Below are 22,855 nucleotides of genomic sequence, written 5' to 3'. Positions count from 1 at the left end.
CAAAGTGAGGAAGATAGACAGATCTATAAAATTAGGCAGAAAGAGGCAAAGAAAGTTATAAAAACTGCCAAATCACAGGCAGAAGAGCGAATTGCCCTATCAGTAAAAAATGGAGATAAAACATTTTTTAGATATATAAATGAGAAAAGGAAAGTTAAACAAGGATTAGTTAGACTAAAAACAAAAGGCATATATGTAGAAGAGGATAAAGGTTTAGCTGACTGTCTCAATGAATATTTCTGTTCAGTTTTTACAGATGAGAATGATGGAATGGGACCTCAGTTGGGAAAAAAGACTGAATCATTTGAAATATGTGAGTTTATCGAGGCGGAGGTTTTACTTCAGTTGTCTAAGGTAAAGACAAATAAGTCGATGGGGCCTGATGGGATACACCCCAAGTTATTAAAAGAGCTTGGGGGTGTACTAGCAAAACCGTTAACTGATATATTTAACGAATCATTGGTAACGGGAGTTGTCCCTGGGGATTGGAAAGTAGCGAATGTTGTGCCTATACACAAAAAAGGCAGTAGGGAGGAGTCGGGCAACTACAGGCCAGTTAGTCTTACATCTGTAGTGGGAAAATTAATGGAAACAATGTTAAAGGAAAGGATTGTTGAACATCTGAAGTCACATGGCTTTCAAGATCAAAAACAACATGGGTTTTCCTCAGGAAGATCTTGCCAAACAAATCTTATTGATTTTTTTGATTGGGTGACTAAAGTAATTGATCAAGGTGGTGCAGTAGACATTGCGTATCTGGATTTCAGTAAGGCCTTTGACTCAGTCCCACATAGAAGACTTATAAATAAACTGCAATCTCTGGGTTTAGATCCCAATGTTGTTGAATGGATTAAGGAGTGGCTGAGTGACAGAAAACAGAGGGTTGTAGTCAATGGCGTATATTCAGAACAAGGTCTTGTTACCAGTGGGATACCTCAGGGATCTGTACTTGGACCCATTCTCTTTAATATTTTCATTAGTGATATTGCAGATGGTGTTGATGGAAAGGTATGTTTATTTGCCGACGACACAAAAATTTGCAACAGGGTTGATGTTCCTGGAGGAAGAAGCCAAATGGCAAACGATCTAGGTAAGCTGGAAAAATGGTCAGAGCTGTGGCAATTGGCATTTAACGTGGATAAATGCAAAGTAATGCACCTGGGGCATAAAAACCCAAGGGCAGAGTATAGACTATTTGGTACTGTCCTAACCTCAACGTGTGAGGAAAGGGATTTAGGGGTAATTATTTCTGAGGATTTAAAGGTAGGTAGACAATGCAGTAGAGCAGCAGGTAATGCTAGCAGAATGCTTGGTTGTATAGGGAGAGGTATTAGCAGTAGGAAGAGGGAAGTGCTCATGCCGCTGTACAGATCACTGGTGAGACCTCACTTGGAGTATTGTGTACAGTACTGGAGACCATATCTCCAGAAGGATATAGATATGTTGGAGAAAGTGCAGAGAAGGGCTACTAAAATGGTTTATGGATTACAAAATAAACCTTACCAGGACAGGTTAAAGGATCTTAACCTATATAGCCTGGAAAAAAGACGGGACAGGGGGGATATGATAGAAACATTTAAATACTTAAAGGGAATCAACAAAGTAAAGGAAGAAAGTTTATTTAAAAGAAGAAATAAAACCGCAACAAGAGGACACAAGCATAAACTAGAGGGGCAAAGGTTTAATGGTAACATCAGAAAATATTACTTTACGGAAAGGGTAGTGGACGCATGGAATAGCCTCCCAGTGGAAGTGGTAGATGTTAATACAGTAAAGTCATTTAAGCAAGCATGGGATAGGCATAATGCCAAGCTAGATATAGGATAAGGGCAAGTACTAAAGGAGAGTACTCAGAGGTTGGGCAGACTGGATGGGCCTTCTGGCTCTTATCTGCCGTCACTTTCTATGTTTCTATGTTTCTATGTTTCTATGAAAACCTATTATAACGATTACCAATAGTATAAACCATGGTAGTTACATTTCCAACATGCTACTTTCTTGAAATATCTATGGTAGTTATGTATGTAAATTACAGTGATATTCTCTTTAAAGAAAGCCTAATATTGAGTTTTTTCCATGTCATGTCTGACGGCTCACATATAATTTGAGACTCGAGACCCAATTTTGAGCTTCCTGAACGAATGCATTTATTTCCCGGTACATTATTCTAGTTGCGTTATTTGCTCCTGGGATGCAGAAAGCGGATGATGATGATGAGTTTATACTAGCAGTTTCAACCCTGTGCTGAGAGATCCACTCTGTAGATAATTAAAGGCAGACGTTCTATTTTAGCTTGAAATGCCAGTTATTGTGGTTTTTAATAGCTATCCTGGTTGCTGTTAGGTGGAGCTAAAAAATAAAGTTATAAGGTAGCATTTATTCATCTGCCATGTGCAAATGGTTTGATGTAATCCCTATTTTTAGAAGCTGAACTCTCAGGGTTGGGGAAAATGTGGTGGTGCTGGCTACCAGGGGCTAGTTGGTGACACCAGAGGATGACTCCATTCCACCCTTTGCAATACAACTGCTACCTGAGAATGAGGATCATTACTCACAGCCACAAGTGTATGTGAATGACTGTATATGAATTACATAACTGCCAAGAGCCTCACATTTTCCTGACATGTTTTTGGGACTTTCAGTAGAATTTCATTTGTGACGAAATATGAAAGATCACTAAAATATATATGAAATGCAGCAAAATGAGCATTGTTCATATAGGGAGTATTTATATTAGATTAAACTGAAACATACTATGTGAGTAAACAATGTTTCTGTGCAAATTGTAACTAAAACTTTACATGAACTGCAAACAGGACAGCAAATCGGCTTTAAATCTGCATGGGTAATTTATGGTCATTTATATTACATGTTCATATAGTCGGGGTTGGTTTTCTTTTACCGAAAGGTATTAGGACACTGGTTTCTGGGACCTCACTCAATAGTAGGTAGGCTTGCATTCACAAAATTCTATCTGTAGTCCTATTTGCACCAAGATCTGTATACTATGGAGCGCATTTAGATGTGTGCCTGGGTTTTATTGATGTACTTTTATAATCCAGCCCTTGCCAGACTGTCCATTAAAAGACCAAGGTTGTCAACCTGATGTGATCTTCCTGCATCATATAGCATTGTAATAAAATATGGTCATCTAAAGTGGATCTGTCACCTAAAAGCAGCTTTAGATTATTCAACAGGGTATAAATTACTGCTTTTTACACTATTTGTTGACAGGTTAAATACAACATCTGTCAGCCCCTAGGTTAAGAATATAAGAGCCTGTTTTTAAATTATGCCCTTAAGGTCCTAATTATACTCTACACTTAACATCTTCTATTGGAGTGATTTTGTCTGATTTCTTCTGACTAAAAAAAAATGTTACCTGGTTTAATGTAAGTGAATGTTCTGATTTTCTAGGCAGCCAATCAATAATTGCCAATATAAATCCTTAAACCTTATAGTTAAAACATTAAACCTATAGAGGTAACCTATAGATGAGTGAAAAAGCATTAGCGTAGGTGGAAAGGAATTCCAGTTCCATTTGCAATATGTTATGAAAACGTATCATAGCATGGAAATCCTCATCTGTTAAAAACATGAGGCATGTTATGTTAGACTACATAGGAATTACTTTTCCAGGTTTACAATAATAAAATGCAGAATGATTTTTCTGAACAGCTTCCATTCTTACAGATTGAGGTAGTCCCTTTTGAAATTAAAATGTCAGTCTTTCGTTCACAAATAGATTAATGTTCTGCACGTGAGCTTCCATCTCGCCCCTGAAAATCTGAAACGTGTAGATTTTTTTTTCTTTACTTTTATGTAACACCGGGCAAACCTAATGCAGTCCACTACTACTAAAGGGACGCTGCAGTGTCCCAGGCAGTCCCCTGAAAATGTAATGCATGTGTAATTATGTAAATTACATTATGTAAATGTAATGCTTCTGTTGAAATAAGACCATTCAACATCTGAGTTATTTGCTTTCTCAGTTAAATTCAGTTAAATTCAGTGTTAAAATATCCATAATAATCTAAATGTATTAGTCCATTGATCATAACAGCCTCTTTTTGCCCTGACAGTCTGGCACATTGGACCAAGGTTCTGATTGATGAGTGAACCTGATAATTGAGATTAATAAACTACGGTATTAAAATTGATAGCTATATTGCAAATAAGCAGCTACATTTTCCCTTTGTGACTACAGAGTACAGTCCTGTTTCTCCATCATAATGTTTGTGTGTGTTCACTTTTAGATCATAGAAAGCCTAGTTACTACCGAAGTTTATAGAATTCTGCAACTGTCCCCAAATTTTCTAAGCTATGTTCAACCCTTTCAGTCCCCTTAGGATGTACTGGTATGAACTTAAAATCTGTGGCAAACAGCCCATTACGGCAGATATCAGGCTGTTGTGCTGGTACACTGATCCCCTGCTGGCTGATCACACATATTGCAATCAGCAATACATATTTTTTTTCTTAAAAAGTTGCCCCTTAGCCGCTATAAGTAAAGAAAAAATATAAAAAAAAAAATCACTAGCCCAAACCTTTTATGGCAATAGTATTAAAAAATATAATATAAGGAAATATGCAAACAAACAAAAAATATGTATGTGGGGTATGACTGTAATCGAGAGATGTTGAACATAAATTGTTATTGATCAGCTGTGGGTTTTTGCAGTATAGAAGAAAACTTGAGCAAGATTGCAAACAAATGTGACTTTTTTTTCCTTTAGTATAGGGATTTTTTTTTATCACTAATAATGTTTTATGTATTTCTATGGTTTTAAAAAGAAGGTCCTACTTCTCCCAAACAAATTGTGTATCGTCAAATATCGTAAAGGTTTAACAAACGTATGGCAAAAATGACAAAGATTCTGGGCCTTAGGATATAACATCCACCGGACCTGATGGGGTTAATGTTCATGAGATCACTCTCCAGGGTGATTCAACACTTACATCAGCCGTGTCCAGTACAGTGTGGTTCTGTACTGCTTATCTCTCTGAATCTCTCTATGCTAAATCCTGTATCCTTAAAACTGCTTAACTGTCATAAAATTGCTCTTGCAACATTTTTTCTTTGAGCCAAACAGCACTCACAATATCTACTCTGCTCTTTACCACAATACAAAATAGGAATATAACCATCTTAAAATCTCTTTTCTACCCAACAGGAATTGAGACCTGATGACGTGACAAAAACAGCTTTACAGAAAGAAATAGATTTTGATAAAGTATGCAAAAAGGTATGGTATGCATCCATTTCATGTCTTGTTCCTGTCATGATCGGCCATGGTAGCCTCATCTCTTTTCTTGTTAATGCTAAAAATCGTCAGAACATCCTGAGAATAGAATTATGAGCAAGATATACATATAGATTAAGCAAATGTCAATTTCCTTAAAATATTTTATGACTGTACTGTGGATGTGTATTCACATTGATAATGCTCATTTTTATAAATACAGCCAACCAATGCTAAACGTGTTCATAACCGATGACTTGCAATGTCGCAAACAACTGGTCCTTGGATACCTACAGATTTTCATTTTTTCTTTTGTTATAATTATATTTTTTTTATTTGTGTTAATGGAATATAGCTAGTGAAATTTACTAGTAGGCAGTGCCAAAGCCTCAGTATTCTCTGTTGATACAAGTCAATATGATACAAGTTTCAAATCTATAAATATACAACATAAATGACTGAATGTCATTTGGAGTCTGTTTTTCTGTGCAAGAAATACAACAAAAAGCATTTGATATTTGTGGAACAGCAGCCAACAAAAGTTAACCCTACTAACTGAGAGTTCAGTGGGCACCGTAAGCCACATACAAGGGCACTATCGGCAACACTCTGGTGACCTATTCATAAGCAGGACTGTGCAAAGAACTAGAGGTCATCCATTCAGACTTGAAGACAGGCATTTTTACCTAAAGCTTGTTTGTCCAGCACATCCCACAGATGCTCGTTTGGATTGAGATCTGGGGAATTTGGAGGTCAAGTCAACACCTGGAAATCGTCGTTGTGTTGCTCAAACCAATCTTGAAACATTTTTGCTTTGTGGCGGGACGCGTTATCCTGCTGAAAGAGGCCAATACCATCAGGAAATACCATGTCCATGAAAGGGTGTATGTGGTACATGTCAAAGTAGCATCCACATCAATGGCAGAATCCCAGGTTTCCCAGCAGAACATTGCCCAAAGCATCACACAGGCATCTGCTGGCTTGCCATCTTCCCATAGTGCATCCTGGTGCCATGTGTTCTCCAGGTAAGCGATGCACATTAACCTAGCTGCCCACGTGATATAATAGAAAACGTGATTCATCAGACCAGGCTACCTTCTTCCATTGCACCTTGCTCTGGTTCTTATGCTCATGTGCCGATTGTAGGCAGTTTCGGCAGTGGATAGGTGTCAACATGGGCCCCCTGACTGGCCCCATATGTAACAAACTGCAATGTACTGTGTGTTCTGATACCTTTCTATCAGAACCAACATTAACTGTTCCAGCAATGTGAGCTACAGTAGCTAGTCTGTTGGATTTGACCACACAGGTCAGCCTTCGCTACCCACGTGCATCAATAAGCCTTGGCGGCCCATGACCCTGTCACCGGTTTGCCACTTTTTCTTCCTCGGACTGTTTTTGATAGGAACTGACCACTGTAGACTGGGAACACCACACAAGAGCTGCAGGTTTGGAGATGCTCTGACCCAGTCCTCTAGCCATCACAATTTGGCCCTTCTCAAAGCTGCTCAGAACCTCAAGCTTGCCCGTTTTTCCCGCTTCTAACACATTCTAACACAACTTTGAGGACGAAATGTTCACTTGCTGCCTAATATATCCCACCCACTGACAGGTTATTCACTTCACCCGTCAGTGGTCACAATGTTATGGCTGATATTTACACACTCGCAGTACACAGACACACACACATACATAAATATATATTACACGTCTTCATACCATAAATTCTTTACTAGTCCAAGTACTACAGCTTGTGTCAACTTACAAAATTTTACAGCTCTGTGTTTCATAAAACTGCTTGCTGCATAATGTTCTGATTTCCTCTGCGAGAAAAAAAGCAGAGCATGTATAGTTCATTTAAAAGTGAAGCATATTTTTTATAATATGACACCTTCTCTTTACAGTGGAATATCTAACCACTCTGGATGAGACCTACTTAACCTTCTGAATGAACAACCTCTACATGAGTAGTTCATAGCTCCTTCAAGTCTTTCGTTTTACCATATATGTGGAAAATGTGAAGTATGGAAATGTGTTATATCAAAGTATAGGTTAGCCAGTAGGGACTGTTTAGCAGTTCCAGAACCGTTAAATTATATTATTAAAGACACTTATGGTAATTATTAATCACAGTGGTATATTTGAATAGCCACATGAAGAATAATTAAAGTGGGCGATCTGGTCCACAAAATTCATTTTAATGCATATTTTAGACCATTTTGTGTGGACTCCAGTGCATTTTCACTATGCAGTAAAATAGATCAGTTTTAATTTAAAGATGGCCAGTTAAAGTAGTAGCATTGACACCTTCTGTCAGTTTATTGCAGTTATCAGCATTGGGTAACCTTGAATGCCAATGCGTTTGAGCAGCCTCCAGCCAAGCTCCTGTTGAAAGTTATTTCATTGATACGTATAGAGTGAATATTTATTGGGCAGCATACAAGAAACAAAATAGCTTAAGGTAACTAACTTTTTTTTATTTTAGTTTCTTCTAAGCAAACCGTGATGAGCTGAGCTTGCTGTTTCCACGGTCAACCCCTGGACTGTGATATTGGCTCATATAGTTAATACCAGGGACCAGATAGCAGGCAGGAATGGGCGATAGTAGAGAGATAAATTGTTCTTCAAATGTGTAATATGACTAAGGACTACCTAAATGGACATTCCTGACATCTTTTGCTCTTATAATATAAATGATAATTGAGAAATCCCTCTAAATTTCTAGGTTGTCCCCCTTGCAAATCCATGGGGGGTGGCTCTGCAGAAATAGAATGCATGTTAAAGTACTTATTTGATACACATTCTTCAGTGGGGCTTTCAGATAAAGTAAACTGTCCCTTTAATATTTTCACACTTTCTCAGTAAAAAAAAAACAAAAAAAACACAATATTATAAACCTTATAAATGATTGTGACGTTGGTGTTTTGATTTTGATCCTTAACTGAGGAGTGAGGTTTCAGTATGGTTGATGAGTAATGTATTGTTACAAGTATGCAAGTGGTAACAGTCCTGTTGAAGTCCATTATAACAAATAATCATAATGATCATTTGAACATGATAAGCTTGAAGGTAATGCTTCATATATTTAGAGTGTAACTTGTACTTTAAACAAACACATGAAATCAGCCAAAGCTTTCCACTTACCATATTAGAAAGGTTTGTTTTTTTCCCCCGTTTGTACCAAATACTGTCAGACATAATGCTGAAGGTGGAAAGTTTAGACACATTCCCCACTGCTCCAGATTCCAATAGAAATGAAAAACAGATTCCAATGCAGGAAACTTCCCAGACACAGAAAAAAATAACTTAATGAAACTGGTGAAATTTCAATCTTGAGATCAGAATAAAACTATTCTTTTATAGCTGATCACAAGAATTCTTACTGGAATGGTAAGCATTTCTTCTTTATTACGACTTAGACTATACATTGGTAAGCACCCACACCACAGGATTAAATATGACTGCTGCCCAAGAATGCTAAAGTAAAATAGTAAATATATGTGTGAATAGCAAGGAAACCTCTAGACATGGCTGTACAATTGGATGGAAGGGCAGCATGGATTAATGGAGGCGATTGGCATCTCTTCCACAGGCTTCAAAATAGCTTCTGCTACTACAAACAGGTCACGTGTGTGTCATAGCCAGTCTTCTCTTGAAGATACAGGGGACAATACCTGCATAATTAAATTATACTTGTCAGGCAAACCGGTTTCTTGCCCTCGCTGGTTACAACCACAACACCGATAATTTTCACAGATCAAATTAAAATGTTTTTGGTAAAATGTTTTTGTTATTTTATTATAAATGCTTATAAAGCTGCTAACAGGTGCATGTCCTATCATGCTTTGCAATATAAGAACTGATGATTATCGTTGGAATCTGGGATTCTAGATACTGATTTTTTTTTGGTGTTGCTGTATTACTAGAGTACAAGCGCAGCTACTGATAAGGTAATATGATATAAACTGTATTATGCAGTACATGGGGTAATATTTACTTTTATGATTTCAGTTGTTTTTGACAAGACCTGTATTAGAAGATGGCTGATGTGAGATTTGGAAGAAACAGACAAAAGTATATTAATGGTCCATTAGTAGTAAAAAACCAAAATTGCCCAGGATGCATATAAAGATATTCTGTACAGTATAATAAAGATTTGAGGTTTTACAGTAAGTAGATTAATAAACCTTAACCTCCGATTTTTAAAAGCATGTCTGCCAGATTAAACATATAGCCCAGAGCTCAACCAGATAGTGTTGTGGGAGTGGGATGAGTGTTTAGGGTCCGTCAGATGAGTGTATGTGCGGATACGGGGACTGCTGGATAACATTATGTGCAATGTTGTATAGAGAGAGGGGAGGGAAGAGGAAGAAGGGAAAGAAAATCGGTCTACGTAATTTCTGCTCATTTCATTTTTGGGAAAATACAATTAAGTCAAAAACTACATTCTACAATGTTGGTTGTCAATAGACCAAGAGATTAAATCTACAATCCTCACTTATTTTCTAAATGATAAATTAGAGCTACTCTTGGCATAATCACAGAAAAATGAAAGCCATGTTCTGATAGAAACCGCCGCTACCCTTGTTTAAACTCTGCATTTTGTGTTTACCAAAGAAAGTTCTCAGGAAATTGCGGTTTTCATTCCCCATAAGTTAGCTGTGTTTCTGACAACCACATAAAAAAGGTAGAACTTGTGTGGTAGTTCAGATTTCATTCTGACCATGTAATAGAAACTAAAGGTTTGCCATCTAGGAGTATATTTTGTTAGTAGAAAGCATCCCCTATAAATGTAGTGACATCTTTGGCAGCATTCTTAAGCACAGAGTTTCGTTGTGACCATTACTTCTGTGGTTAATGCAGAGTTTTTTGTCCTAAGTATTTGAAGATTTTGTGGCGAAGGTGCTGTTACCCCATGGACCTGCTGCACTAAACCTAATATAGTGGCTGCCCCATGCTAGATTTCTCTTTATCCCATGTCTCGCTCTCTGGCCAACACAGCAAAACTGTCTACAACACTTGAAACCCTTCCCTTTAATACAGACGCCCCACTATACCCACAGCCATTATTTAAACTTCTCTGTTTTAGAATATACAGTTCAAGGCACTTCAAAACTCACATAACCTGATAACCTTCCTCTCATGAGTACTTTACTCCCCTTCGTCCCAGATGACACTCAAACCATGCATTTCCCCAGAAATTCATCAGAAGGTTAAATCTTGCTTTATAGCAGGGCTCGACAAATCCCAGGCGCCAGGTCGCCATGGCGACTGATAATTTTTTCCTGGCGCCTAGGTGTTTGTGAGCCAAACCTATAATTGGGTTTAGGATCCAGATCCCCCGCGGCGTTGCAGGGGACTTGGATCCTCCTTTCCGGCAGCAGCGGGCGTCTGTGCAATGCAGACAACCCCGCTGCTGCAGGCGGCTCCGCCCACCCTCCTCACTGAACGGAGCTGGCACCTCCCACGAAGGTCACTGAGTCGCGCTGGCCAGCTGACTCAATTCTATTTCGGATCAACGGGGACGGCTTATTAAAATGCTGCCCCTGTCGATTCGAAATAGAAGTGAGTCAGCCGGCGCCACTCAATAACTTTCGCGGGCGGCACCAGCGCTGCTCAGTGACCTTTGTGGGCGGTGCCAGCCCTGTTCAGTGAGGAGGGTGGAGCCGCCGGCAGCAGCAGCGGGAATCCAACAGAGTGCACATCGGGGTCAGGTAAGTGGAAGTAACTGGGGGCATGCTTGGCAGTGGGAGGCTGGGACAAAGATGGCTATGGGAGACTGGGGGCAAAAGCAAACTCTGTCCCCAATTTCTTATAGGCATCTTTGTCACTAAACATGGGACTATGGGAAGCTATTTAGTGACAAAGATGCCTATAGGAAATTGGGGACAGAATTTGCCTTTGCCCCCAGTCGCCCATAGGCATCTGTCACTAAACATGAGATTATGGGAAGCTAAGGCAAATTCTGTCCCCAGTTTCCCATAGGCATCTTTGTCACTAAACATGGGACTATGGGAAGCTATTTAGTTACAAAGATGCCTATGGGAAACTGGGGACATAGTTAATTAATGGGATTAATTAATAGTAATTAAAAGTATGCACTGGTGCTTTTTAGTGTGGGCAAAGTGCTGGGGCAAAGTGCTGGGGCAAAGTTCTGGGGTAAAGTGAGGGCTAGGGTAAAGTGTGAGACTGTGAGTGCTGGGCAAAGTGTGGGTGCAGGGGTGAGTGCTGGGGCAAAGTGTGAGTGTAGGGCAAAAAAAAGTCCTGGCTCCTAACTTTTTTAGCTGGCTCCTAGATTTAAAAAAATTTGTCAAGCCCTGCTTTATAGCTGTGTCATTCTGATGACTTAATATGTGAAAGACTATGCTACTTATATTTCCACCTAAATCCCTCTAAAACTACAGGGCTGTTTGGAGTATTGTGCTGTGAGTCCCTTCTATATAGGAGTCACTCGAGTTAATAGACAGAAAGTAAACTTTAGTGATTTATTAATGAGTATTGTTATTGAATATGGGTTATTTTGATTTGAGTGTTTTCATTTGACATTAAATAAATATTTTTTATTGTACTTGATTTCATTTTCACAATTTCTAAGTGTGAAGAATGATTGAAAGTATGACAGCTGCAGTTTAATGTTGATAAATGTAAAATAATGCACTTGGAGTGTAAAAAATCCCGAGGCAGAATGTAGCATTGGGGGCAATGTTCTTTCTGTTATGACTGAAGAGAGCTACTTATTTCTGTTGACTTTACCTCTTAACGACTTGGGGGATACGTCACGGAAAACTACTCTTTGAGGACCTATGACGTATCTGCTACGTCATGGGGTTTTTGCACCGCCAGGGTACAATCCCTGACAGTAAACGGGAGACATCTTGGTGTTCCCCTTGACAGGGGAATTTATGTTGTGGGCGCATTAATTGAGTAAGAAGGACACAGTAAAAACATGAAAAGGAGCAGAGGTGCAGAGTTCTGGAGACCCAGAAGGATATTGATACAGTGGAGAGAGTTCAGAAGAGGGTGACTAAAACAGCGAATGGTTTGCAGAATAGAAATGTATCATGAAAGACTATGGGAGCTCAATATGAATAGTTTGGAGAAAAGAAGACAAAAATCAGATGTGATAGAAACATGGTGAATTTAATTTCAATCAAGTCAATTTAAATCATGATTAAACTCACTAGCCATGATTTTTTAATGTAAAGACTCATTCTTGCTGGTAGTTGTATTCTTTAATGTCTGCAACCAGATAAAGATTTCATACTTACAATAATACCCTGTCAGGTTAGTAAAAACAGCTATATCAGAACTGATTTTAGTTAGGTTAATCGGTGATATTTGTAGAACTACTTAAATTGTTTTATTTAACACAATAACATATATAGCATACATATTCTTGTATTTGCTTTAAAAAAAAAAAATACCTTAACCGTCAGTCCACATGAAAAAACCTAAAACACTTCTTCTGCAGCTCAATCTTCATTCCCTTGTTTGTTAATAATGTGGATGTAATCTCCGTTTGGATAACTTAATTCAAATAGTTTACCAAAGATGTAAATATTGCATGCATATACTGCCTCATGCTAAATAACTAAATTCTATTTCATCTATAAACTATAACCTAAAAAAAAAAAAAAAATATTGATTTTAATCCATCTTGGGTAGAAACATTTTAGTATAGGATGAAGGTTTACTTCAAAGGAGGGGAAATGTTAGAAAAGGTCATAGTCTAAAACTAGAGGGTCAGAGGTTTAGATGTAAATGGAGCGACCTTCCATCAGAAGTGATAGAGGGCAATATATTGAGGAAATTTAAACATGCATGGGATAGGCATCAAGCTACCCTGAATGTAAGAGAAGTTCAAAGGGATGATTAAGATCTTGCATCATGAAAAATTGGCCAGCATAGATACGTCAAATGCTTCTTCTCTCCCGCCAAATTCACTCCCTAATACCACTACTTAAACAGTCAGCATGTGTTTCTGGTCCACATAATGTTGTTTTAATGGACACAATTAGCTTTTCTTTCAAAACCAAGGACATTTCTAAGTGACCCCAAACTTTTGAATGAAAGTGTATATACAAATCTAGATTTCCCTGTTTGGTTTATCACATTTACGTGAGACAATTCAGCTTTTTTTGATCGTTCATACCGGTTTTACCGTTCGGATCATTTGAAAAGGTTTGGTTTTGTAGTTTATCAATACTGAAGTGTAGCACAGAACCCTGTTATTGTGCAGTAAAAGACATTCTCTCATGTTTATTTACAGAAAATGTAGAGGTTTGTGCAATGGTTCTCCGGGGCAGAATTCAGGCCTGCAAAATAAATCATAGTTTGTGTTTTTGGACACAACATAGGGCTTACATTGTCTGAAGGAAAACTGTATTTTCCCACTAACAGGCTTAACTAAATAGAAGAAAAAAATGAATGCAGGGAGGGGATCTAATGACATAATGAACTGGAGTATCAATGAATCAGTGTGTTTCTTAAATCTTGATTTGGGACTAAAAGTAATTCTTGTTCAGAATGTTTGTGTTTTTTATTTGTCACACAACACACCGTAGGAATACTTAAAATTTGAGTTAAAGCAGGGATTTTTCCATTTCACAAGTTTTATTTAAAAGAAAAGTTTGTTCTTATTCACTTTACATTGCAAGGGCTCTATTTTAATATCTGTTCCAGCTGTGTAACTGAAATCACCAATAGTGCAAAAACCTGTGTATTTGTAGCAAGTTAACAGGTGGAATTATAACCTCCTTGTATACTTTTGGCATGTGATGCATTGCATTATGGGATTATTAGATCAGATCATGTTGCTTTTTTCCTACATTTAAATATAAGATTTCAATACAATTACTTTATGAAATTGTGTTTGCATATCGATATAAGTAGTTTGTATCAATTAGAATCCCATTTTATGTGTATAACATGGGAACAGTCATCTAAACGTCCTGTGCTTCAAATCTTTATACTTATTATACTTATTATGCTATATTAACCTGTCTCTGCCCTATTGTTTGGTTTTAATTGGTGTTAGTCTTTATTACCGTTGAGGATGTAAAATGGTTCTTTGTTTAATCAAGTATCTCTAAAATGATTACATAAAGCATGATATTAAGTTTTGTCCTATATCAGCTGGACATTCCTTACGTTTCTGAAATAAGTCTTGACGGATCTAAGCCTAAGGCATTAAAAATAAAAATCCATTCATCTGCTAGCATTATGACAAGCACGGTGTATAGGTCCAATGTATTTCTGAAAAACATGTAAGGCAAGTTCGCTGTAAATGACTGATACCAAAGAGTGGTTCTTGCTGGTGCGGTTGAAGAGCAGTACCTTCTTCTGTGTTTATAATTCCTCATATGTTAAATAAATGGTTCAGATCTACTCAGATTTACTTGCTTAATGTGCTAGAGAGCTCAGTTTTTTACACATCTTTAATAGTGACAGTTAGCAAGGCAGAGCCTGCCTTTGCATTCATAACTGACTAAATCATGTAGTAAAGTCTACAGTGATGACTTTGGTAAAAAAGTAAACATGAGACCTTCAAGAGTAAATAGTTTTATAATTCGAGGACAGGATAATGCATCAACAAAGTGGTTAGAATTTTAGTATGGGCTTGTTGTTTCAATATCCTTTGTAACAAGATACCTGTAGTACTTATCAATTTTCTCCTTTTCTATGTCAGCCAAACAGCACTGCTACAAATAGAGCTATTGCCAGACTGGCCATGAACCCTTCGTTGAAGCATAAAATTTCAGCAATTAAAGGTGAGAGAGGATCGCAGATCAAGTGTTCAAGTTATTTGAAAAACATGCGTTTTTGTTCTAGCACCCAATAACGTTATAGATGAAGCTTGTATTAAGTACTTTGGAACAAAATTAGAGTAGGCAATTGGCTATAAGTTAAGTGAGATGTTCCTTAGATGTGTTTCATGTTAAGTTCATGAGACTAACTGGCTTATCAAGTCATGATGTATATGGAATTTGCAATAACTTGGTTGATGAGCAAATGTATGTGTAAGTTATGTGCACCTAATTGGCCATCATTATACACCCTATGTTCACCCTGCCATCTTAAAATATCCACATGACTAGCAATATATAATACATATTTATATACGTATCTAAAGCTGTAGATAGACAGGTAGAGATAGAGAGCAAAGGACATAGATCTATGTGCCATCTCATCGGCTCAGGGTAGGAATGTTATTTATATATATATATATATATAAATCTACCTATTCCTTCTCGTCTTGCCCTCCTTTTGGTAAATCATATAATTGCCTGCCTGCCATAACTTTGAGAATTCTCCAGGCACATACTGCTCATCTCGGTGTTTGTCTACACTACCTTTGACTGTGTTTTTTGGTTTTCTTTCATTATTTTTTTCATTTCAGTGAATGTTTTCATTGTTTGTTCAATATTTTTTAAGCACCCAAGCTGTTACACATATATTCTTAAAATTTGTATCCCCCCCTTTTTTTTTAATTTTATTTTTAGAGGCCGTCAAGGCTTTCAAAGAAGCTAGAAAAAGTAACCCAGAAGGAGATAGTGATGTAAAACAGGATAGTAAACAGCCTGAGTGTGTACAGAACATAAGCACTATAACCGAAAACAAATGCAACCAAGTCAAAGCAAAAGGGAAAAGAAAAGCAGAACAAACAAAACCACAGAAGGAAAATACAGAAGCTCAGGAGTGCAAGCGAATGCTGGTGGCACCTGACTGCACTGCGGAAAAGCCGGGTGACAGAAAAGAGAATATCTCTGCTCAAGAAAATGTTCAAGAACAGACATCAAGCAATGACATAGAAGTCCAGGTTGAAGCAGTGGATGGTATGTCTGCCCCAGTAAAAAGTGCGTCCACAAAAAACACTTCTTTGGTGCCACCTCCAGTAAGCGATTCCAGTGATATTGAAGATTCAGACACAGAAGACAAGGAGTATTTCGATGACAGTACAGAAGAAAGATTTTGCAAGCAGTCCTCAGGTTTTGAAGACAGTGACAGTGATGGCAGTGATGACTTTTTCATTGGCAAAGTAAGGCAAACAAAGAAAAAAAAGTCCGATAAAAACTCTGAGTGCAAAGGAAAGAAAGAGTCTTCCTCTCAAGATAAGGCAAAAAGCATACCTGCAGATTCAAATTCACAAAAATGGAATCGTGTTCCTGGTACTGCAAAATTACAGTCAGCCTTCTGCAAATCTTTATCAGATACTAAACCGAAAGCTTCCTATGTGAAAAGGTGAGGGTTTTTTATTTTTAAAGAATACGTAGTAAGAGATTGTTAAAAGTATTGTCATAGTTAGGTTTTTGTAGAAGGCTCCATTATTGTAAGGTAAAGAAATGGCGATGGTTTGAATATTTCAGAACAAGGTAACTGGGATTGGAATATAAAGAAAATACGTAGTCAATCTTTATAGTTACATTAAATTGGTATGCGCTGAAGGGTTAATTTAAGCCCCGTCATGCAGTCTTTAGATCACGTCCTTTGGCAAGGGAATATAAATTTAAATGGTCATAAACCAGCATTGTCAAATTCAAACAGGGGGCTGATTCAAATCTACAGACACCTATTAAAACACAAAAATGCACTTGGTGCTTCATAAAACAATCCAGTTTACAACTATGTATATAAAGGTATATAAAATAAATGTTCAGCCTACCAGGCACTCATAAATCACAGCATTCACACAACTCACGATCACGCAGGCAGCTCAGAGTTCAAATATACACAACTCATAATCCGAGAAGGGCCCTCTTTTCCTAATGGATCAGCTTGTCTGTCAGTTCTAGTTTTGTCATACCCCTTAAATATATGTATTGTATAAAGCACTGTGTATATAAATAAAAGAATAATAATAATAATATCCCAACAAAATGTCAGGACTGACAGCTAAGTGTATCTAGCTTTCGAGCAGAGAAGGGAAAGTGGTGGTATCCAAAGCACACTATGACACCAACCGTGAGGGTTGTATTTTTGAGATTTAATGGGCCGTTTTTATAAGCCAGATAGCTCCTCGACTGATGGTAAGTTGCCGTAAAACAGAACAAGTCTCCAGGATTATGAAGGGCTAACCTTGATGAGTTTTTTTGTATGGTAGAAAAGTTGAGCTGACTCTTAATGTAAACTGTGAGTTTGTAGGGGAACTGAAACCTTTCAATTCTGCAACTTTGCTATGCATTGTAAAGGGCCAACCCTGATGAGTTTCTCCTGAAACACGGACCTTCCCAAAGGAGAAACAAACCAGGTCAGCCCTTTCATATAGTACATCCACTGCTGCCAGGTATGCTTATAATGAGCGCTGAATCATTCATTTCATGCTGCTAGCTTTTTTTAACACATTGCTGCCAACACATATGGAATTCCAGATGCTTGAACATTTTATTATACAAATATGTAGAAATGCACATAAAAGAGAGAATCTCTTTTTTTATGATTTAATAACAAATTAATGTCCATGTACTCATTCTTCTTTGTTGTTTTTCAGAGAGACTAATTTACCTTTTGTCAAGAATAAAAAGGCTGGTACGTATTTTCGTTTTTTTTCTCTATTTTTGAGCGGACTTCATGTTGATATGCGGAACAAACCGTACCTCTAAAATTAGTACATTGCTGATATGTGATCCTTTCTAGTATAAAAGGCTTTGGGAGAAATTTTTTTCAAAAAATTCTACTTTGAGTGTTTGGAAATATTATAGTCATATTTGGCTTGGTGTGCAAGTCAATATTTGCTTAGCATTCTTACTATATGGTGGAATGTCCAGATTAATTGATAGAAATAGGCCTGCATGTGTCTGCATCCATCAATTCCAGAGACATCTTTCTCATTTATGAGGCTAAAGCCCGTTTCTGATTAGAAACTAATTAGCATCCGTCAGATCTTAGGGACCACGAGCCGTTTTCTCCACATGAGTTGTATACATTTCCCATGTTATCAACAAACATGTAAAGAGCTGCCTCCTGCTGTATGAGGTATAACTGAGTAATTCATGTCTGTCGGGTCACTTTCCATGAAAAACAAGGTAATTTCTATCTGTAATGCCAAAGGGTTTTCTAATGATCAGTAGGCCCTTTAAACTTAAACTTGGATTATCTAATGCACCGTGCCATTGGAACACAGGAGTGATAAAGAGCCTCTGTACGCCTATGAGGATATTCCATTAAAATCAGCCATTTCCAGCTACAATAGTTATTTACAACATTAATGTCTACACTTTCTGATCCACTGTAATGTTATTTTAATTGACAAAATCTGCTTTTCTTTAAATAAAAAATAATAAAAAAAAACATTTCTAAGTGGCCCCAAGTATTTGACCGCTAGTGTACATCAGCACGTAGCAGCACTTATAAATGACCCAAATTACCCAACATGCATCTTTTGTTATATATCAACACTGTATGTAGAGTTACAGCTACTGTGCTCCTGGGGTTAGCCAAGCCCTGAACCGAGTCATGTTATATGCAAAGATATTTATAGTTTCAGTGTAAAAATGCCCTAAATGTTGTTTCTGGTGGGGGCCATGTTTAGGCATTCAAATGCAAATTATATGCAGTACTCTTTCTAAACTAATTTTTAGAAGATTTTCAAATGATTAACTTTCATACCCATCACTTGATAAGTCTGCCTTCCGAGCATCGCTCCGATATTTCATTATGCTATAAATTACCAAATTCTGGTCATCTGAAGCTAACCACTGCATGGCAGTACCAATGACATCTGGTTTTATGAGTATTGTATTCCATAAAGGCAACTTACCTATATACATTTTTAGTAAATATGGTATTTGAAGGGTCTGACTTTATTTTATTTCTCTTCAGTTGCTCCTCCAGCAAACAAACTGATGAGGAAACCCATACCTAATAAAGGCCAAGCAAGTTTTCCGAGGAGTAAACCACAAGCACCAGAGCAATCGCTGCACCCCTCCTGGGAAGCCAGCCGAAGACGCAAGCAACAAATGTCTCAGATTACAGCATTCCAAGGGAAGAAGATCACATTTGATGATTAGTCTGGATTTTATATATTTAAGTTATCATGTACAGTAAGGCTTTTAAATGTTCTTGATTGCACCTGTACCCACCCATCTCGTGATTTTGCAATAAAAGTAGACATTCATCCTGTTAGTTTTTTAAGGATTTTTATAAAGAAGAATCATAAAAGAATTGTAAATGTTATAGTCTGCAAGCTATGTCAGAGACTTCTCACCACCGAGCATCATATGTAAATTCTTATTGAGAATGTTAACAAAATTATATTCTGAGCATTATTTTTCTCATGGCAGAGTGAGATGATCTCTCACTCCTTCTGTACCTGCATTCACGTGAAAAAAAGATTTGCTCCCTGTCTGATTATCTACACTGTTGCATATGTTCGGTCTCTGTAGTATGATACAGATGAAGTCTGGGAGAACTAATGGCCATAGTTGGATGTGTGTGTCATTTTTTTGGCCCTGCATGTTGCCTAAATGTCCTTAATACATAAATGACATTTTTATACTTCTGTCTTGTTTCGTGGGTTTCCTTTTTTTCTATTATTAGGTTTTGTTTGGAGTTCTCAAAACCTTCACTGCCAAAAATATACAGCTATGTGGAATATCAGGCAGGGGCCAAATACTTTCACACAACTTTATCTCCATAGACAGATAAACTTGATGAGATATTGTTAACAAAAACCCCCAATGCCGTTTATAAGTGTTTAAGGTCCTACTGATATGGGGCAAAATCTGATTTCCACAATGCGCACAGTATACTTAATTCTTTGTAATAATCATTTATTCTTGTACTTGTAAAGGAGTTTTTGGAGACAAAATCACCACATGCGACACTTGAAATGGTTTATTCAAGTAATTTTCACATGAATTTGCGATAATAGTACAGACAGGTAAAAAAGAAATATGAAAGTGAAATAAAGACTTAGCTAGTGTTATAAATAAGAGATTTTTTGAATAACAAAGTTTTTAAAGTTTCTTTTTCTTAAGCAAAAGCAAAACCAACAGAGGGAAGAGGCGATTCACAGAATTTATCTCAAATACAAATAAAGCTCTCTCTTTTAATAGCATAGGCTTAAGGATTTAATTCAAGTTACAATTCAGCACCATTTAAGACACTCCCAATTATCACAAAAAAGTACAGGCGCATGGTTACAACTGCCTGTCCTACAATGCACTGGTTATTTTGTTAAAACAAATATCACTTTCCAAAATTTGGATATGTTGCATGAAATTCAAGAGCGTTAACACTTTATAGGGATGATTTATAAAGATGTGTACATGTTTTTTCAACACAATTGAAGATGCCAGTTATTCTGAAAAATGGAGAAGCAAGGCAAATAAAGTGGCACATACCATGTATAAATATTTCATGGGTGACACCCCCCCCCCAAAAAAAAAGAAAACAAGTTACTTTGCCTTTAAAGTTGTGTAAGCGCATCCAGAAAATATGTATTCAAGATGGGAAGTTTGTATAATACATAATTATGCCGCAAAACACAATTTTAGGCATTGTATCTGTCATGCCTTTTGAGACGTTATCTTTAAAAGGTAGTAAATTGAGATTTATGGAGTTACTCAAACCTGCGTAATGATTGCTAGATATCTTAAAGTTCTTTAGTTTTCTTCTTTTGAATGGTAATATATCTGCCTCCACCAAAGGTATGATCTAGGACATTTCATGCAAATATCCCCACTTTCCCAGAAATTCTTCTGTTGGCCCAAGCAGGGGAGAACATGCTTCTTGTTGTATATGTGCTTTGTTTTAGATGACTGCATAATTCTCTAGCACAAAATATTGGGGTTCCTCTGTAAAGTTATCTTTGTATAGAGTAAAATGTGATGTGACACCAAGATGTTGGTTTGTGTGCCCCAGAGGAAACCTAACATAGTAAAATATTAGTACATATTTCAATGAGGAAAATGAAACCGATGTATTCTATATAAGTGTTAGAATTGGGAGTAATCAATCAGACATTTGGTCCAGTTTTTCATATCCTCTCTTACCAACCTTTTACCATCTAGCGATCTGTTTTCTCATGGAAATGTGACTATTTAAGTACCCTTCGGTATAGGGAAAATTTGTACTTCTAGCTGTAGTTTTTTTTTATTGATGCAAATACACTGAGCTTAATATAAACATGCTGTTTAAAATATGTTCTATTTAATCAAATTGCATCCTTAATTAATATATTTTTAATAACTTGAGTAAATTGAATGATCTGTGACAGAAGCGCTCTAATAAGAACAATGGATACTTGATATTTCTGGTTTTACCTACTTTTGTCTCTTTTGGATTCCTGCAGTTGTTTTGGTAACACTATAAACTAAAAAGCTAAAGATGTGCGTCTCCTTAATGTCTGTGACTACACTGTGCCACATCAGCAACCACTCTGTGAAGTGTTCTGCATGAAATGTGCTTGAAAGATTGAAATCTGAGCCGGTAGCAACCAACCCTGATAAAACGAACACCGCTTGTTTTTAGTTTACAGACAGCTCTACTGGGTCTGGTGTGCATGCACACGTGTTCAAGCACTGGGGGTGCAATCTTATGTTCCAACTGCATTTTCCCCCAGCAGAAAGGTTTAGAATTGAGCCCTGCAGGCTCCAGACAGTGGCATGCTAGTCTGCTAAACAATAATGGGAGGAGGGCGGCCGGAGGAATGCTTGATTCCTTCAAATTGAGCGGTCACGTCAAAAATACATGGTTCTTTTAAAGCAGCGTTCTTTAAACATTTTTCAGTGATAGTCCATGAATAATGTCTGGAATGTATGCGATTAGAGGGAGAGGCAGGTAACTTTGCCCAGCCATGTGGCCCAGTAGCATGGTGGCACCTTGAAATCATCTGGAAAAGGCTACTCAATGAGAGGAATCCTGTCATTATTTGTACCTTATTAGTAACATCAATTCACTTTAAATACCAATGTAAACTACAATGCGCACCAAATTGAAGGCATTCACATGCGACAGTGACATTCATCTCAGCACCTACTTTAGAGTGTTTAGAGACTCCAAGCATAAAGAATCCTGTTTAATTGCAATTTGATGTATCGACACATTTAATAAGAAATATGAGCACTAGTGCTGTAGTAAAAAAACATGGCATGGGTGAGCCATGTTATACTTTGTTAAAAAGTGGATGGGCCGCCTATAGCAATGTAGAAGCAGAATCGGTTACATAACCATGAACTATAATACTTTTACTATAGTCATCCTGAACAGAGATGTAACATAATCCTGCTTGTGTTCTACAGAGCTGAGACTTTTCCATAAATAATAATTTTTTTATATTTCAGTTTTGATACATTTGTTACCAAAACTTGAAAAAAGTGAAAAATCGTATACTATCCCTGTAAAATAAATGTAACAACAATTTCAATTTGGCACCAATATAACCAGAATTTACAGTCACCAACACAAATGGTAATATATGTCTTTGAACCTTTCTTAAAGGGACGCTTTAGCCATCCTATGCACTTTAATGCATATGATAGCGACCTGGTTCCTAATTTGCAAATCCATGGTGGGGGGGGTCTTCATAATCCCTACATATGAATTTGGCCCGTTCCCAACTTCTGTGCTAAATGCATTGTTGGGCCGAAGACATCTCCATGAACATAATTTAC

The 22,855-nt window shown here is 37.3% G+C and overlaps 1 protein-coding gene across 1 annotated transcript in view; it reads left to right on the top strand.

Annotated features, from left to right (window-relative positions):
• The window catches only part of SRFBP1 (serum response factor binding protein 1), a 39,436-nt gene extending 19,695 nt beyond the window's left edge, over positions 1 to 19,741 (top strand). Inside the window, exons 4-8 of the mRNA XM_053474055.1 lie at positions 5,175 to 5,246; positions 14,932 to 15,013; positions 15,746 to 16,484; positions 17,731 to 17,768; positions 19,062 to 19,741. Of these exons, the coding sequence (XP_053330030.1) occupies positions 5,175 to 5,246; positions 14,932 to 15,013; positions 15,746 to 16,484; positions 17,731 to 17,768; positions 19,062 to 19,249 (1,119 nt within the window). The 3' untranslated portion in view covers positions 19,250 to 19,741. The remainder of the gene's footprint in view (positions 1 to 5,174; positions 5,247 to 14,931; positions 15,014 to 15,745; positions 16,485 to 17,730; positions 17,769 to 19,061) is intronic.
• The last annotated feature ends 3,114 nt before the right edge of the window (positions 19,742 to 22,855 follow it).

This window comes from Spea bombifrons, chromosome 1, assembly GCF_027358695.1.
Source record: "Spea bombifrons isolate aSpeBom1 chromosome 1, aSpeBom1.2.pri, whole genome shotgun sequence".
In the NCBI taxonomy this organism is placed as follows: Eukaryota; Metazoa; Chordata; class Amphibia; order Anura; family Pelobatidae; genus Spea; species Spea bombifrons.
This window is presented reverse-complemented; position numbering and strand designations above follow the sequence as displayed.